Below are 18,041 nucleotides of genomic sequence, written 5' to 3' on the forward strand. Positions count from 1 at the left end.
GCTCATGCAAAAAGGAATCCATGCATATGTGGATCAGGTGACACGTGTGCATTAATTGACTTCTAGTTCGAGTTGATCTTGTTCGGTTCATTTGGATTTTGAGACTTCATTTTTGCAGTTTACAGCATTTCACGTCCCCCACACACACAACTACAAATGAACAAGGCCCAATGCAATTCATTAAGGTGTACATGATTTGAAAAATTTGCAAATGTGCGTCACTACACTGAAACAAATGCTTTTCAACCGGTGTCTGCAGAGCTAAGAATTACATTAATGTGCAGCATTTTGTTCAAATAGAGACATATTTGTGAATACAAATGTTACAGTTTGTATTAAAGTATCATAATTTGTGCATGTAGCGATTAAAATGTGCATTTGTGGATCAGGCGACGCGCGTGCATTCATTCACGTCTCTTCTGAGTCTATTCTATTTGATTCATTTGAATTTTGAAACTTTCGTTCTGCCCTTTTAGCCTTGCCCAATCCACACAGCTCTCGATCCACACGCAGCTGAGCCAAAGAAAATCAGCGACCACTAGAGATGGCACTAGCCCCACTCACATGTGCGCATTCCATTGTGTACAGTTTCATGAATGTTATGTAAAACACCCACAGCACCGTCATTGTGTTTTTTTTCGTAAGCGACAAAGGTGTACCAATGCCAAGGTGAAAGTTTGAGCAAAATATGCTAACTGTTCTGCCTTTGGCTGCACAGACGCCCATGTGCTTCGGATATGTGCGCTCAGAAAAGGTATATCAGACGTTTAAACTAAAACGCATGATTTCAGCGCGATAAACATGATAATCAGAACCACAACAGATGTTTTTAGCAGGTCCTAGCTGTAAAGGTGCAGCTCTATTCTGGAAAAGGGGGCGGGGAGCAGCAGCTCATTTGTATTTAAAGAGAAAGGCCCGAAAAACAGTGCGTTTCTGCTTCCACTCAAAATAGGCATTTTTAAAATGATATAATAAATTATCTGTGGAGACGTTTGAGCTGAAACTTCACAGACATATTCTGGGGACACCAGAGATTTATATTATATATTGTAAAAAGGGGCATAATATGTCTCATTTAAATTAAAGGGAAATTACTCTTAATTACCATGAAATTTTCAGCTGTAGAAATGTTTTTGCAAACTCATATTAGAAACGCTCATATTATGGAAGTTTTGGAGTTTTTGTGGAACATTAATTACCCTACAACCCAAAGCAGAGAAATAGGATGTCATTCATGTCATTTCCTTCACTGGACCGCTTGAAAAAAAGAGCTTCTTTGTTAAATTAATTAAACAAATGATTCCATATGTACTTTCATTTTTTTAAACACTGCTGCTCTGTATTTCAGTATGTCAAATTTATAGCAATATTTGGTTGTGCAGCATTGTTCCTGTCCAGGAGATGTCCTCAGATTAAAAAAAAAAAAAGTTTGTTCCAATACACTCACATTTTCCCCAATTTCCCAATTGCCTTTGACAGGTGATCAGTCACATGACAAATGTTCCTGTAGCAAAAATGGCAGCCTCCAGGTTGCATCCTTACAGTGGATCATGCACTAGCTAGCAACTGCCATTGAGATGAATGGGAACGCTAACAGCTTTACTTCAGGTATTTTAGACTTATTTGATAATATACCATCAGCCATTAAAATATGTCAGTTAACAGCCTATATTTTCAGTAATTCACCAGATATCAGTTTAATGTGTCCCAAAAAATCTCATAGTTTAAACACACTCGTTGTTGCTGTAAAATAACTTCTACGTTCTGAATGTTTTAGTGTGTCAGAATGTTACAAAAAATGTGGTTTGTTAAAAACTGATTAGCCCCAATGTAAATGACTATTATTTGTGATATTATATTTCAAAATACCTTGCTTTGTGATGCCAAAGTTTTATTTTTATTTAGGGACTGTCATCAAAGAATTATCTTGTTTATTAGAATTAGAAATGGCACTTTTGTAGCAATTCACATGATCTGAATCTGGTTTGGAGAACTCAAAATCAATCCACCTAAGCTTTGCTGCTAATCGGTTTAGTTGGAGGCTTACAGTGCCCAAGCAATGGATCTTCAGCAAGCTAATTAGCTGTCATGGCATTAGCTCATTGTGCGGAAGTCAAGTAAACAAATCCCAGCCACTTTTCCAGATTTATCTATGCTTCATCTTCTTAGGAACATTAGCACATAGCATGATATCATGTACTAATACGGTTTAATTTCTTATTGATAAAATTAAATGTTTGATAGACTAGAATTCATATGGATTTGTAGTAATATGTTTTTATTGGAGAGGAACCAGATGGTCCTCACAGCTCTTCAAACGGCTAACATGAGGGCCTTTCGCACCGCGGGAACATTTTCATAGTACCAGAACTAATTGTGGAACTACCCACTTTTTGGCGTTTTCGCACCGCCGGAACTGGGTGCGATTTTAGTACCGTACTGCCTTTTTCGAGAAATTAAGGGCCTTTCGCACCGCTTTAGTTCCAGAATTAAATGTACAGTACTAAAGTACTGGGACGATTTTGCGCGAACTATTTCCCAGTACTATTTAAAGGGTTGCATTCGCACCGAGAGTGTGTACTAAGAAGTGACGTAAGCCGGTCGACAGTGACGTCATTTGTGCGCGGCGTTCAACAACAGAAACAAAGAAGAACAACATTAACAACAGGAGGATGGAATTGGCCAAACGCGTATGAAAACGCCCTCACCCGCCATGATTTAAAACGCTGTGTAAACATACTGTAAACATTGTGTCAACTTATTTCGCAAGTATGGAGAACAGCGATAGATGGACGGACGCTGAAGTGCAGGCACTTGTAGCAAATGTAGCACTGCCAGTTGTCGTTGGAGATTCTTAGTCCTCCTTTCCGTTCTTTCAATCGCTTTACGTATACGTCGACTTTCCATGTCCATTATTGTGAAACCCGCGAGACACAACAAAAACAGCTCCGATCACAGCGTCCTTCTTCTTCTTCTTTCAGGTTTAATGGCGGTGGGCAACTCATCTCAAAGGTGCATTACCGCCACCTACTAGACTGGAGTGTGGGTATTAGACTGACATCAAAGGAGAGGTGGGGAGAGAGAGAGAGAGAGAGAAAAAAATTCCTATTAAATTCTTTCACTTAACCCAGTGTTTTTCAAAAATAACATTAATAAATTGTGTATTCTCCCAGATGCTTTCCCTAATAAATGCTCAAGAGTAATGCTTTGTTCATCCATTTGTGCCTTTAATTCTGCCCTATCTTCTTCATATCACAGCGTCCTACATCCTCCTGTTGTTAATGTTGTTCTTCTTTGTTTCCGTTGTTGAACGCCGCGCACAAATGACGTCGCTGTCGACCGGCTTACGTCACTTCTTAGTACACACTGTCGGTGTGAATGCGAATGCAACCCTTTAAATGGTACTGGGAAATAGTTCCTAGTTTATTTTAAAATGTGTGTACAATAATTTTGTCCTGCCTGAAGACAGAATAATGAGCAGTAGCTATGAAACTTTGCTTTTATTGACTTTTTGTGTGAAATACACCATCCTATGACCCTCTTATGCTCACTAAGAGTTAACCCTAGTGGACAAAACATGCAATTTACAAGAGGAAACCATTAAAAGATTTTTGATGTCTGTTCATGTTTGCTTGACTCCAAATTTTACTTAGAAAGCATGTTTTTATTTCATTATTGCTTTGAGAAGTTCACATTTCTCTTCACATTTCATTGTAATAGTTAAGCTTACTGTATAATTTGTGCAGTGACATGGAATTATGTATTATAAAGACTCATAATGCACAACTGATGTTCTAAAAGCTGCCTTTGTTGTTCTGTAACTTGCACATCTGTGTAAAGTCAGAGTGTAGGGTGAAACAGGCTTTGTTGACAGAAAGCAATTACCCTGCAAATGACATCATGTTGAAATTGTTGTGTCCTATAAATTGTAGTCTAGACAAAGGAGAAAGGGGACTTTTAAATGACAAAGATTCACCACAGGTTTCCATGTGCATGCTATCTAAAATGTTAAGTTTGTTTTGTGGTCTGCTCTTCAAGATCGCTGCCTGTAATATTACTCTCGGCCACCAAGTGCATCCTGGAGCCTAAACAACAAAAAGAAAGTAGACTCAGTAAATATATATGAAACACTGGAAAATACAACAACTAAAGTTATATTTGATCTCTTACTTGAAGTCTCCCCCATCTAGAAGTTTCTTGTAAGTGTTGATCTCCGCTTCTAGTTTCATCTTCATATTAAGCAGGGCTTCATATTCCTGACCCTGCTCTGTGATCTTTGACCTCAGCTGTGCCAGCTCAGCTTCAAACTGCAGTATGATGGTGTTGTACTTCTCCACCTCTGCGTTTGAACGTAGCTCTGTGTTCCGCAGTGTGTCCTCAAGCGATGCTTTCTATAAAGACAGTATCATGATAAACTTCTAATTTTATTAAAAATGCAACAATCTAACACTTTCATAATATGGTGTGCATGTGTACGTTACCAGGCTTTGTTGGGATGCAAGCTCTATTTCTAGCGTTTGAATCTGCCGCCGTAGGTCATTCATCTCCATCTGTGCACCTTGTAATGCTTCTGTGTTCTGAGCCACCTGCACCTGAACTTCTGACATCTGAGGAGAAAGAGTTGGTTAGATTTGCTTGGAGGAGTTCAATAAAAGCAAAATTATTGTTATGTGGTGGTTCTGTACCTGGGATTCGTGCCACATTTTGAGGTCGTCTGCATTTTTAAGTGCCAGTTTTTCATAGTTAGCCCTCATGTCTTCCATTACTTGAGACAGATCCTGCCCCTTCGGTGCATCAACGTCCACCTGAACACCTGATTGGGCAATCTGGTTTCGCAGCTCCCCAACTTCCTGTCAAAGTTGAACAGAAAGAAAATCTGAGACATTTAGAGTATGAAATTATACCTTTCAGTAATATAGTGACTTTTCCTGCATTTTGAAGATGTCAGCATGTTGTGGAAGTAAAAACTCACTGTGATTAATTTAAAGGCCCTATCAAAATTGATATTTTAGTTTATGTCTGCTATAAATCCATCTATATGCTAGCATGCACTGACAATTTTTTCCAAATTTCTACTTTAATAAGATAATACATCAACACAAGAAAGAAAACTGTGCTCATCAAACAATATCATGGAGTCCGTAAGCTTATTCAGAGATGTGAGAATCTCATTCTGTGTGTGAATCTCATGCAACTAGTGTTAAGTGGCTCTTATGCAATGGTTGTTTACATTTTCATGGGTTCTCTTGAGGAAAACAAGCTCTTCTTTCAAGGACTCAATTTCACCCTCCACATTCAGGCGACCAACGTTGGTGTCATCAATGACCTTCTTCAGACCTGCAATGTCTCCTTCCACGGACTGCCTGATGGCCATCTCATTCTCAAACCTATAATAACACACACAAAACAGTCTTTCAAGTAATGCACTAAAATGTTTCTGTGTGCATGTCAACAGTCCTCCATCAAGCATCTGTCAGACTGAAGATTTATGTCTATTTTGTGATTCTAAAAATGGGCACATTTTCAGAAGCATGTTCTTCGATACCAAGTTACAAGATGTATTTTTAAGTTATGTGGTGCAATAATGAAAACTGACTTGACTCTGAAGTCATCTGCAGCCAGACGAGAGTTGTCAAGCTGCAGAACAAGACGAGCATTGTCCAAAGTGGCATCAAACACCTACAGGCAAAACAAAGCACATATTTCACCAAGCAAAACCTGTTTTTGACATCCATTCAGCTTTTTTTTCCCTTTAGTAACTCTACAAAAGATACGATTTGTCAGATGGTTTTAATTACAGCATTCTTGGAATGAGGTTCAGACATATGTTCTTATCTAATCAACCTATTACCTAGAATCAGATTTTGAATTATACTTTGTATTAACTTATGAAACTTTGGAGTATGAAATGGTCTGACTGAGCAAGACTATAAAATATGAGACAAAAGAGATGTTTTTTGATTTTGACAGGCTATTTTTGGATTATTGCTATATTTGATGTACTGTATGAGAGAGAATATGTGTATATCTGTAAATGTATTGTATTACCTAAGTGTGTAGTGCAGAACATTTGAATGGAAGTAATGATCAAATAATACTCATACTAAATTTGTCTGTGTGCCACATCCTGCACTTAAAGATTATCATGTGCTTCTGCTTATCAGACCTGGCTGTCTGAAATTGTCCTAAATAAAAAAATATGTTAGCATTCTATTTTAGTTTAGAACCTTTTTTATTAGCTTAGTTTTGTACTTTGCAGTTTTACAACTGGAATTAAAGCAAAGATTAGACATTTTGGAACAATAAATGTTATGTATCGACTCAACCACATCTGCTATAAATGATGGCGTTCTTCTTTTGCATTCTTGTTGTGTGCGAGAGAGTGCCATTGTGGCTGTGTGGGTGCTTGAGCATGTGTGCAATTGCTTATCCCACATCTGTTTTGCATTATGATTCTAGTCAGAGACTCTGTAGGAAGTTTCAGCTGGCTGTAGTCGGTCAAACATTCTTCTAATGCTTTAGAACTGATTGTGAATGTTCTGTTTGTGTTGACCGTTGTCATGGTTGCACAGATTTTAAAAGCAAATGTGGAGGGTTTTGAGGAATTCCCTCAGTCATAATCAGAATACATATAGAGAAAAGCAGAAGCACAAAAGAAAGAGGAGAGAGAGAGAACAGGGCGTGTGCCACACCCTCCATTGAGATGTGCGGAAATCTGATCATGCATTTTTATTGCATTGAACTGTTCTCATGAACACTACAAAAACTTTTTTTTTATATGCTTAAGACATTCTTAAGACCTAAAAAGGCTCAGGTTTGGGTGACGAAGAAGCAAAAAAAAAGTTTTAGTAAAGTTTAAGTGAACATAGTTTTCATGAGTTTAACATCCAGAACACAAACTGGAAAAAAAATTGCTTTATGTTGTAAATGGATTTTATTCAAGTTTATGTAATATAATATAATATAATTTATTATATTATAAACTTTTCTGTTGAAATTAATACATAAAATTGCTCTTTTCTATTTGTGTGAAACTTTAATTCTAGGTTTTGCTTCTTCATTTCAGTTTGATTACTGTAATTCAAAACATCTGGTATCTCCTCCTCCTAACATAAATAACTGGCTGCTCTCGCAATCTCTCAAAAGCTTCCTTTTGCATATTGAACCCCCACCAAAAGGAAAACACACACTTAGACAAAGCATTTAAACCCAACAATGTCTCTCACCTTCCTCCTCAGGTCATCCAGGATTGCGTTGTACTTGCTGTAGTCGCGTGTTTCTGGTCCACCTTTCTCTAGGGCCTCTCTGATCTGCATCTCCAGTTTGCTGTTCTCCTGCTCCAGCCGGCGCACCGTTTCCAGGTAAGTGGCCAAACGGTCGTTCAAATTCTGCATCTGGCCTTTCTCGTTGCCCAGGATGGACCCTGTAGAGGCAACGCTTGCCAGGGACCCCGCTGCACCAGCACCCATGCCGGCTGAGCTCACCTTGAAGGCTGTGGAGGAAGAAATGCCCCCACTTCTAGGAGCAGAACGGAGAGACATGGAAGAGCCAGATGAGATCCTGGTGCCATGTCCACCTGCCCCGCCATACGTGCTAGCAGCACGGTGTACCGGCACAGAGCGGGTAAAGGAGATGTGAGAGGCCTGAGGTCCGTAGAAGCTCATGGTGGTGGAGGAAGGAAGTACTGACTGCACGAGAGAATGAGTGTATGCTGAGGGACATCAGCTGTTGAGAGCTACAGGAAGAGAACTGTGCGGCTTTTATACCCCGACTAAACTCTTTCTGTTCCTCCTTTTCTCTCTCTGACTCACAGACACCCATGCACACTGACTAGCTAAGACCCTGCCCACATTGTCAATTTTTTCCCTAACTTTTTTTCAGTGATCTCTAACGCCCTTCCCACATCCTTTCTCCCCCCTTTTCTGCCTGAAAATCACCCCTCTGCCTCCCTCTATCTGAACCCAATCCTTGAGCTCATCTGGCCACATATACATACTGCAACGAGATACAGCCCTGAGCTCAGGCTCATTATGTGCTTTCAGTCCCACAGTGCTTTAGTGAAAGCTTAAATAACAATTCTAACTAAGAAGAACAGAGGCTGAGAAAGAAAACAATGGTTTATGATTTTGATCAAGCACCTTTGGGACAGGCTACACCTATGTATGCATTTTACCAAGAACACGTGAACTAGATTTAAACTTTTTTTTTTTTAACTTTAGATCCTTAATGATAGTTCAAGTACCACACTTTACTATTTTTTTTATATATTTTTTTATATCTTTATGTTCCACAAAAGAAAGGAACTTTGGAGCATGATAATTAAAATTTTTGGCTGAACTATCCCTTTAAGGCATCTAAATGTTTATTCACTGGGATGTTTTTGCAAACTGCAGTACTACAAATAGTCTCACTTGTTTTTGGCCTTTTAAGGTCTTGCTCAGAATTATATAACTGTCCAAATATGTGAAGAAGAAAAAAAACATTGATAAAGACTCAACACTCAGAATAAATTGGGAGTTGTATAAATAAACAAGGTGATAAATGCAAAAGCTCAAGGTAATGTCATAGTGTTTGGAGTTCAGTAAATGAGGAACATTGTGAGCCTCTGCCTCTACCAGGTTTAAACTATAGAAATTTTGGTAACAATTTTGCTGTCTAAGATCAAATTATCTTGATGGTTTCTCTTGTTGTAGCACAAAACTTGGAAAAACCTATGTAAATCCATAGTCTTGGCTGAGATGATAATTGAACAGTCCAACATAAAGTATTGTTGATTTTGTGCAAGCTTTCACTGGGGTCATATTGAACAGTCTGGCATTATAAAAGACTATAAAAAACTTTATAGTGTGAACCCAGCTTTAATGTCACAGGTTTTGATATCTGAGAATGGCAAAAAACAAAACAAAAACAATAATATATAGCTTATTGTTGCAATAAAGATGTTGCTTTGAAATACCTGCATGTGATCCAAAGAACAGGACACCCAGAGGCCTAACACACCCAGGAGGTAAAAGAAACCTGAGGAGTTTGCACAAAGGGTTTTTGAAAGCTGATCTTTTCTTTCTTTCTTTCTTTCTTTCTTTCTTTCTTTCTTTCTTTCTTTCTTTCTTTCTTTCTTTCTTTCTTTCTTTCTTTCTTTCTTTCTTTCTTTTCTGAACATGCTTATCCAAACTTGATTTCAGTGTTCTCAGCAGTTTTTTTTAAGTTGTATCCATTAAAAAAAAAAAAAAGTTGGTGTTTGTAACTTGCTACAAACTTTCAACGTGCATCAAAGAACAATTCACGTTTCACTTTTTTAAAATAAATGCTTGTATACACAGTTTAAAATACCTGTGATGTAACAGGCAGCAGGTTGCCTATTTAGAGACTGAATTAATTTCTTGTGGAACATTTCTCTGACTTGGAAGAGAATCTTTGCTAACTCTTGTCGGTGGTTATAGTGCTTTCTCTGTGTCAAGAGTACAATCTGCAGTGTCTTTGTTTGAATGGGGTGTCCATAGATTCCAGAGAGCTCTGGTTACCGGATGAGTTATCTGTCCCATGATTTCCGGGAGCTCTGAATACAAATCACAGACTGCCCTGCAGGAAAAAAGTTCATGGTTTGATCAAGCCCCTCTTTTTTCTTCTCTCTTCATGCTTTAAGTCTCCTGCATGCTCTCCAGCTAGAGCAGTTTGTTTCAATCATACACATGGCTACCATGTGTGTGTGTTTCGTTGTACTAGTCTGTTTCTAAGCAATATTTTCATTTCCTTTCTTGTGGTTAGTCAAAACTGTGCTGTGCACATCAACAACAGTCATACTGAGATGCATCACTTAAATCAGGAGGATAGAAAGCTGATCACAAGAAATCCTGTTTACAGTCTCTTCTCACGTCATTATTGAATTATTTCCGGTCAGTAGCCTAGTGGATGACACATGTCTGGATAAAGATCTGCCGTGTATTGGATAAGGTCTGCAGAGCACAGACAAGCCAACACATTAATGGTTTACAAATGAAGAGTCCAATGAAAAGTTGGCAGACACAGCTGGCAGAGAGTGAGCAGACAGAGAAGAAAAGAGTGCCAAAAGAGCAGGAAAACTAAGGGACAGTGAGTCACACTCCAGAATGAAGATATTTGCACCACCCTGCCCCCTTTACCACATGTGACCTCCCCCACTCCTAAACTCCTTCTATTTCTTTCTCTCTCACGCACAAACATGCATGCTGTATTGCTTTATTTCTCAGTTACATGAATGCAGTGTTTTAAACTAGTGGCTTGTTACTTAAATAATAGACTCAAATTGACCATCAATATATTTATGAAAATCTGACAGCATTTTTTAACAGACTCAAAAAGGGTGGATTTTTATTCGAGTTGCACCCATTTCCAGAAGAATCTAGATGAAATTGGCACGAAAGGCTGTAGAGAGAGCGAAATAAATGTCCTTGGCAACCACATTCAGCTCAACTTTTTATTACTCTTTTGTGTTTGTCTTTTTTTAATAATTTCCATACATTCGCCTTCTGTGCTACCCTCTCATTATCTGCAACTCAAATACTCTCAGGAAAATGAGAATGAAATAGAATAATGGAAAGCACAAGGAAAGGAAAAGCTGAATCTTTCAGTAAAGGGAAACTGGGATCGGATTTCTCTTTTCTCACTCCAGCATTGTTTGTATGCTAGCATGTGTTTTAGCTGTATGTACTCTGTTTTAAGGGATAAAGTTTTTTGTGCTTTTTGGTATTTTTTATTCAGCAGGGATGCATTAAATTGCTCAAATGTATAATATAAAAATGCTATTCTCTCACATTTTTTTCATCAAAGAATTCTGGGGGGAAAAAGTTTCCACAAAAATATTAAGCTGCACAGTTGTCTCCAACATTTATATAACAATAAGAGATGTTTTTGAGCACCAAATCAGCATATTACAGTGATTTCTGAAGGATCATATGATACTGAAGACTGGAATAATGGCTATTGTAATATATTTTAAAATACTGTAATATTTTAAGTTGAATAAATATTTCAAAATGGTACTGTTTTTACTATGAATAGTGTAATTACATCTCTGTAAGGAAATAAGCGGTAGTATGACTAATTACAAATGTGTACTAAAAACATCATACATAAACAATTAAAATTGAATCTTTTATTTCAACATAAATAGTTGTTGATATACTGTAAAGACATTTATGTGTATTTATAATATGTCACTGAGATTTTGTTTTGTGTGGCTGTAGACTAAGGTAAAGATAGAAGGCTGTGATTGGTTGGGGTGAGGTAAACTCGCTGTTATGATGGATTAGTGCGATAGACACACCCTGTGACATGCCACATAGATTTTCTCAGCAGATTTAGAAATAATTTTCATGATTCATTTGGTAAGAAAAGGTAAAAGTGGGTGAAGCTTCAGGAAAATTATGTCCTGACAACAATGATTGGCACCACAAGAGTATACACAGTCCCACTCCCTTCACTATAGCAGCTACAGATTCATGAAATACTTGCGCTGCTTGTGAAATTTTTTTTAGTTACTTTGAATTCCTGTCGATGGAGAAAGATGCTTTTGCCCATAGAATAGTGTAATATCTACCTACAAGAGTTATTTAAACCTTGCTAACCAGCCAAACCTTGATTTCTTGATCTAAACCAGAAGCCCTTCAACTCTCATTCTGCTGTCAGTGTTCTGTAGACATGGTGCAATTCCAAACTCAGCCACTAGGGAGTGCTAAAAACCGCCAAAACTGGAAACACAAAACAGTCTTGACATAATGTAATTAGTTTACCGCTAGCACATGTTTTTACTCAGCTTTTTTCCATTTCAGCTCTCGCACGGTTTTCAAAACCTTTGTAAAGCATCTGTGTTCGTCTTCAGAGCTCACTGTCTTTACACTCTACACTACATTTCTCTCAGTTAATGCTGGTTGAAATTCAACATTTGCAGTCATCCAACTTTACGTTTTTTTTTATTCCAGATTGTTTGAAATTTCTCAATTTCTCTTTATTACTGTAATTCACAGTTTTGCAACCGTTCCCACTGTGGCGTAGTGATACATGGATGTGGTAGGTTGAATTATTCGTCTTTGTCTTTTAAGCCTATTAAAATATAACAACACCTCATTGTCTGTTTCTAGTCCCACTTACCTGAGTACTGTTTATGTAAACAACTCCCTCCTTCATTCCAGCACCTTGTACTTACAAAGAAGACTTTCTCATTCTGTGAAACATTTATCCAAAAGCAAACAGATGTTATGCCTGCTTTCACATTGCTGTCACTCACGAGCCAATTGTTTTTCATTAATGCTGTTATATTTACCCCCTGGTGCCCCAAAAGGGAAACCAGTTGTGGTGCAATTCTCCTGCTTAAAGATCCGTTTTAATGACAGTCACCTGTTTTTGCCTGCAGGACACCACACCCTTTTTTCTTATTACAGGAATACAGGCAGTGTGCATGAAGGGTACTCTGTTGAATTACCAGAATTATACTCTGCAAAATTCATGCCTCAAGCCTGCAACAGCAGGTCACCTAGTTAGCTGCTGGTTTGGGCTTGTTTTTGGTCATGTTACACTACACACCGACTCATATGAAAGTGAGTGACATGCATTCCAGGAGTCACTGATCAGAATGAACATGAAGTGGTAGAAAACCTTCATGGAAAACTGTGGGTTTCTTGTGTATTTCCCTATTTTATATTCTCCTTTTATTTATTTATTTATTTATTTATGAGTAGAAGAAATTTACTAACTATCATTAAGATAATTATATTATTAATCAATAATTATTATATTATTCATAAGTCATTGTACTTATCAATAATTAATTGCCCTTCTCACTCCTCCCATTTATCCATGTTATGATTTTAATCATTTATTAGTTTAAGTGGCTGTGTGTTTTTTTTTTTTGAGAGGTGACTAAAGGTCTGACACATATCAGGACTAACCGTATTTACTCCTTTACCGTGGCATCTTCCAAAGAACAGATATGCAGTTGTGCTGTACTTTGTTTATTGATTTTTTCATTATCTTGTGTTATATATATAATTTTAAAATGTATTTTATTCCTGTGATTTTTTTTTCCAGCAATCATTACTTCAGTGTCACATGATCCTTCAGAAATAATCCTAATATGCTGTTTTTTTGGTGCTCATGAAACATTTCTTATTATTATCAATGTTGATAACAGGCTGAGCTGCTTTATATTTCAGGATTCTTTGATGACTAGAAAAGTGAAATGGAAATCTTTGATCAACTTTTAGCAGTTTTGCTGAATAAGAGAATAAAAATATAAAAATCTAGTAGGCTATACCCATATTATGCTCATTCTCCATGTTTTCCCCATTTATGCTGTAATCTTTTTTACAATATTAAATTACAAGATTTTTCAGCTTTGTAATTACAATACTGTTAATAACTTGCAATATTCCTGTAAAATGCAATATTTGTTGCATTTTTCATGTCTAAACTGTCATGTCTTATCACATATGTTCATGTGAACACAGGATGTTTGTTAAGTTCAGCTTGAATTCGTCTTCAGAGTCTGTCTGACCAGAGGAGAGAATCCGCCCTGCTAGTAACAGTCATTGCACTTTTATATCTAATCTTCACTATAAACGAGCACCACGTCTACTACTGTCTGTCTACAATGTAAGTGTCCAATTTGAATAGTTCTATGTTACGACAAGCCACTTGCTATCACTCTACCAATTCTGTCAGTTTTCCTTCAGCAAGAAAAAAGACAGTTAAAAAAGCAAAGGAAAAAAAACGTGATTTAGCTGTCTTTAGTTTGCATTAACCTGTATTAAAACAGGAGAACTGAAATTTGCCTACAGTGAAAAGGGGGAATAAAAGATGCCAGGACATTTTTTATGACAAGTACACAAACTTCTTGCCTATAAATCACTCTTGGCATGAACATAACACACCTAATGAATATAAATACCAAATGTTGAATGTGTTTGCCATAACCTTTTAGGCTAGTCTTTCTTATATTATTGCACATCTTTGGGAAGCTGCCAAATTTAGTTTAAAGGCACTTTTATCCAGGAGTATAATCTTTTATAATCTTATAATCTCTAATAATGTCGTTCCTGTTGATTCATAGTTTAGAGATCACATATCTTGAAAAAATCAAAATGTTTTTTCTTTGTTCAAAAGAACATATATTCATGTAATGCTATTAGGAATGTAATGCAATTCCATTTAGGTACTTAATTTAAATGAATTATATTACAAATCTGTATGGATTTTTTTCAATTGAAAAACAGTTTAAAATTTTTTTTAGACTTTCCTCTTAAGTTGTTGTTTCTTTAAAGGGGTCATATGATGCTGCTAAAAAGAACATTATTTGGTGTAATGAAATGTGTTTATGCGGTTTAAAGTTAAAAAAACACATTATTTTCCACATACTGTACATTATTGTTTCTCCTCTATGCCCCGCCTTTTTGAAACGCGTCGATTTTTACAAAGCTCATCGGTCTGAAAAAGCGAGGTGTGCTGTGATTGGCCAGCTATCCAATGCGTTGTGATTGGCCGAATATCTCAAGCGTGAGACAGAAATGTTACGCCCCTCACATACTGTAATGAGACGTCAACAGAGTGAGGATCCATCTGCAGATTTATTGAAATCGTAATCAAACAGGCAATGTAACCAGGGAAGTCCAAGAATCACTGGGTTATGTGGTGAAGTGATGATGTAGAAACGAATGCTCTCCCTGTGAAGGGTCCCGGTCTCCAAACATAAGTCCACGGTGGTGTGCATGACCCTTCCCTCACCCAGAGGACGTCCATCTAGCGCCTCCACTGCCAGCAGAGAATTGCAAGGGATTAGAGAAATGTTATGTTGTCGAGCGAATTCATGTGACATAAAATTCCCCGCTGCCCCTGAGTCCAATAGCGCTGAGGTAGATATGTTATTACCCTCAATGGATAATGTTATGGGTACTTTTATGCATGTACTGGAGTGATGTGCCTGAATGCAAGGACTCACCGCAGAGGGATTACGAAGAGGCGGTCGTGTGGGACAGGAGGCCCCGAGATGGCCGGCTTGGCCGCAATAGAGACACAGACATTGAGTGATTCGGCGCTCTCGCTCCTCTTGAGACAGGTGAGTGTATCCGAGCTGCATGGGTTCCACAGAAGAGGAGGAAGAAGACGTGATGGGAACTGAAAGAAAGGAAGAATTGAAATCGCATCATATGACCCCTTTAACTATGATGTTAATAATGCAGATATTTTGATCAACGTAGTATATTTGCGTACTGAGGAAGTGTGTATTATTTTAAAGTGTGGAGGTCACACAGAAAGGTTTGGTTGCAATAGGATGACTGCAACTCAGATGGCTGAAAGCCAGCAATACGTACCCAGCAGTGAAGTCTTGGATTGTTATCTTTACAACAATGTACAAGTTAGACAGATCAGCCCATGCCTTTCCCTCCAGAAAAGTACAATATATGACCAACCAATGGACAAACGTATGGAGGAGGCTACAAGGCTACTTTAGACCATGTAATGAGTTTAAAGGGTAGTTGCTTTTGCATTTTTGCTGTAGATAGCGGGGCTCAAGTCAGCATTTAATTATTGGGTGGATATAGAAATTGCAAAATATGCAAAATATACTCATGCAGTGCATGGTTACATGCACTCATAAAACATTATACACTATTTTGTGCAGTTATAATAATTCTTAATATTTTGGCTGGTCTTTAATTAGTTTTCTCTTATTTGCTGAGCCTGGATCTGCTGTTGCAGTTTGATTTCATTTAAGGATGCAAAAGTAAAGTAAAAAGTAGAAATGCTTCATGGTGTCTTAGCATGTTCAGATTTGAACTTAAAAGTAATATGTACTGTAAGATTTGGAGTATTCTGAGAATTTCCCCTTTGCTCAGGGATCGAAGTGAAGCAGTTAATGTATAACAGTGTGATTGTCCTCTGGACGTTCAACCTCATAATTCTCCATACATATCTTGAAAATTGTTTCTTGACCAATAAGCTGGCCTTGAGCCACTCCCTGCACTAGATATAAGAGTCTGAGGGAACGACAGCCATCCCACCTTTTGAGTTTCCAACCCCTCAACTCTCTGTCCTCTCTCACTCTGACGGCTGTGTTGTCTAGAGATGCTGAACTCCAAGAAAACCGTGAAGTCTTTCAGCAGTCACTCCTCCGTAAGTGTGAGCAGGAACAGGAGGACCCCCCTCACTCGTTCAGGGATGGTTTCGAGAGAAGGTTGGGGCTCCAGTCCAGCCATATGCTCTCCAATTACAGCTGTAAAGGTCAATGAAAGTCTTCTGGCACCTCTGAACTTGGAGATTGACCCGAACATCCAGGCCATCAGGACTCAGGAGAAAGAGGAAATCAAGACACTCAACAACCGCTTTGTTTCATTCATTGATAAAGTAGGTTATCTCCTTTTTCATCCTGTCTTTTTTTAACATTTTGTGCGGACCTTATTTTTCACATCAAATGAAATGTATTGTGTTTGGACCTGCAAGTGTGGCTCGTATGCTGGTGTGAGGAAGTGATGTGATTGTGATAACAGTAGGCCCAGTTCTATCTGTGTCATATTTTATCAGGACCCCCACTTGACTGACTAACCTGAAGGGACAATGTCCACCCTCTGTCATAAACACACCTTTGTCGCTTTTTGGGCAATATCAGTTTACTACCTGGTGCAATGGCCACTCCCTTATACATGCTTTTATAGAAACTCACCTATCAGAGCACACACAACTAGCTTTGAACTTACATAATCTGTTCAATAAAGCACAGAGAGACTTTTGCACATTAAGAAGCATTTAAAAACTCATTAGTAAAAATGCACAAAATTAGCGTAGAAACAATTTTCACTCAAAAATTGCAAAATGTAAATTTCACAAACAATTAGAAAGAAACAAAAAGTAACAGACTGAAAAAGTATATATATATATACTTTTTCAGTCTGTTACTTTTTTTTTTTACTCACACACACATATTACTTTTACTCTCTCTCTCTCTATATATATACCCACACACACACACACACACACACATTACTTTTACTCTCTGCAACTCTGTATACACTGGATTGATTTTAAAGGGGTCATATGATGCGATTTCAATTTTTCCTTTCTCTTTGAAGTGTTACAAGCTCTTGGTGCATAAAGAAGATCTGTAAAGTTGTGTAAAGTTGCAAAGACTAAAGTCTCAAATCCAAAGAGATATTCTTTATAAAAGTTAAGAGTCAGCCACACCTACCTAAAACGGCTCGTTCTAACACACCCCACATGTCTACGTCACGATGTGCGAAGATTTGCATAACACCGCCGAAATGTTCACGCAAAGAAAGAAGGCGTAACGTTTATTCTCGCTGTAGTATTGTTGTTGCCATGTCGTGAAGACGCTGTGTGTTTTGTTGTGAAAGAGAAACTACTTTGTTTGGTCTTCCAAAAGAGGACGATATCCGCTTCGTCATGCCTAGAGCTGATCCGTGCTGGTCGCTGAGGAAATACATCAACTTAGCGCTGTGGATCGCCGGATCGGCTTTCACCGTGGACGAAGCGGAGTCCAGCCCGGGGTCGTCACATATGGTTGCCGCAAACCAGCCGGACGCTCCTTCGTCGAATCCGCCGGCCGTGCCGTTCTTAAGCCCGCCCGCCTCTGCTCACTCAAGCCGGCCTCCGCATACTCTAGCCGCCGGCCTCTGCTCACTCTAGCCCGCCGTGTGTGACATTGTGTTTCGTTGTGAAAGCGAAACTACTTTGTTTGGCCTTCCAAAAATGGACACGACTAGAAATCAGTGGTTAAGTTGTATTTACAACACTGTTCCAGAACACTTCAACCCAAATAGTCAGATGTGTGCAGCACATTTTATGGAGGACTGTTTCCTGATCCTGGTAGAGTAGACTACAATGCCGGCTGTTCTGACTCAAAGACTGTAAGTAAGTTTTTTATATTTAAAGAGTTTTTATAAATTATATTTAAAGCGAGTTTTTTGGGCAGTGTAGAGTAGGGCTTGTTGTTTGTCATTTCTCCGATCACAAATGCAGACAAGGTTTTATGTTTACGCGGCGCGATGCAAAGCAAC

The 18,041-nt window shown here is 38.2% G+C and overlaps 2 protein-coding genes across 2 annotated transcripts in view; one reads left to right on the plus strand and one right to left on the minus strand.

Annotated features, from left to right (window-relative positions):
- Positions 1–3,624: 3,624 nt before the first annotated feature.
- On the minus strand, positions 3,625–7,974 carry LOC107711062 (keratin, type I cytoskeletal 18-like). Its single transcript, XM_016515977.1, has 7 exons — positions 7,227–7,974; positions 5,597–5,679; positions 5,231–5,387; positions 4,686–4,850; positions 4,482–4,607; positions 4,171–4,391; positions 3,625–4,085 (listed from the first exon to the last, which is right to left on the minus strand). Exons 1-7 carry the CDS (start codon positions 7,662–7,664, stop codon positions 4,055–4,057), a joined length of 1,221 nt encoding a protein of 406 aa, XP_016371463.1. The 5' UTR covers positions 7,665–7,974; the 3' UTR covers positions 3,625–4,054.
- Positions 7,975–16,095: 8,121 nt separating this feature from the next.
- LOC107711021 (keratin, type II cytoskeletal 8) overlaps positions 16,096–18,041 on the plus strand; it is a 7,153-nt gene continuing 5,207 nt past the window's right edge. Inside the window, exon 1 of the mRNA XM_016515922.1 lies at positions 16,096–16,374. Within this exon, the coding sequence (XP_016371408.1) occupies positions 16,096–16,374 (279 nt within the window). The remainder of the gene's footprint in view (positions 16,375–18,041) is intronic.

Source organism: Sinocyclocheilus rhinocerous, unplaced genomic scaffold, assembly GCF_001515625.1.
Source record: "Sinocyclocheilus rhinocerous isolate Xijiao unplaced genomic scaffold, SAMN03320098_v1.1 scaffold85, whole genome shotgun sequence".
Taxonomy (NCBI): domain Eukaryota; kingdom Metazoa; phylum Chordata; class Actinopteri; order Cypriniformes; family Cyprinidae; genus Sinocyclocheilus; species Sinocyclocheilus rhinocerous.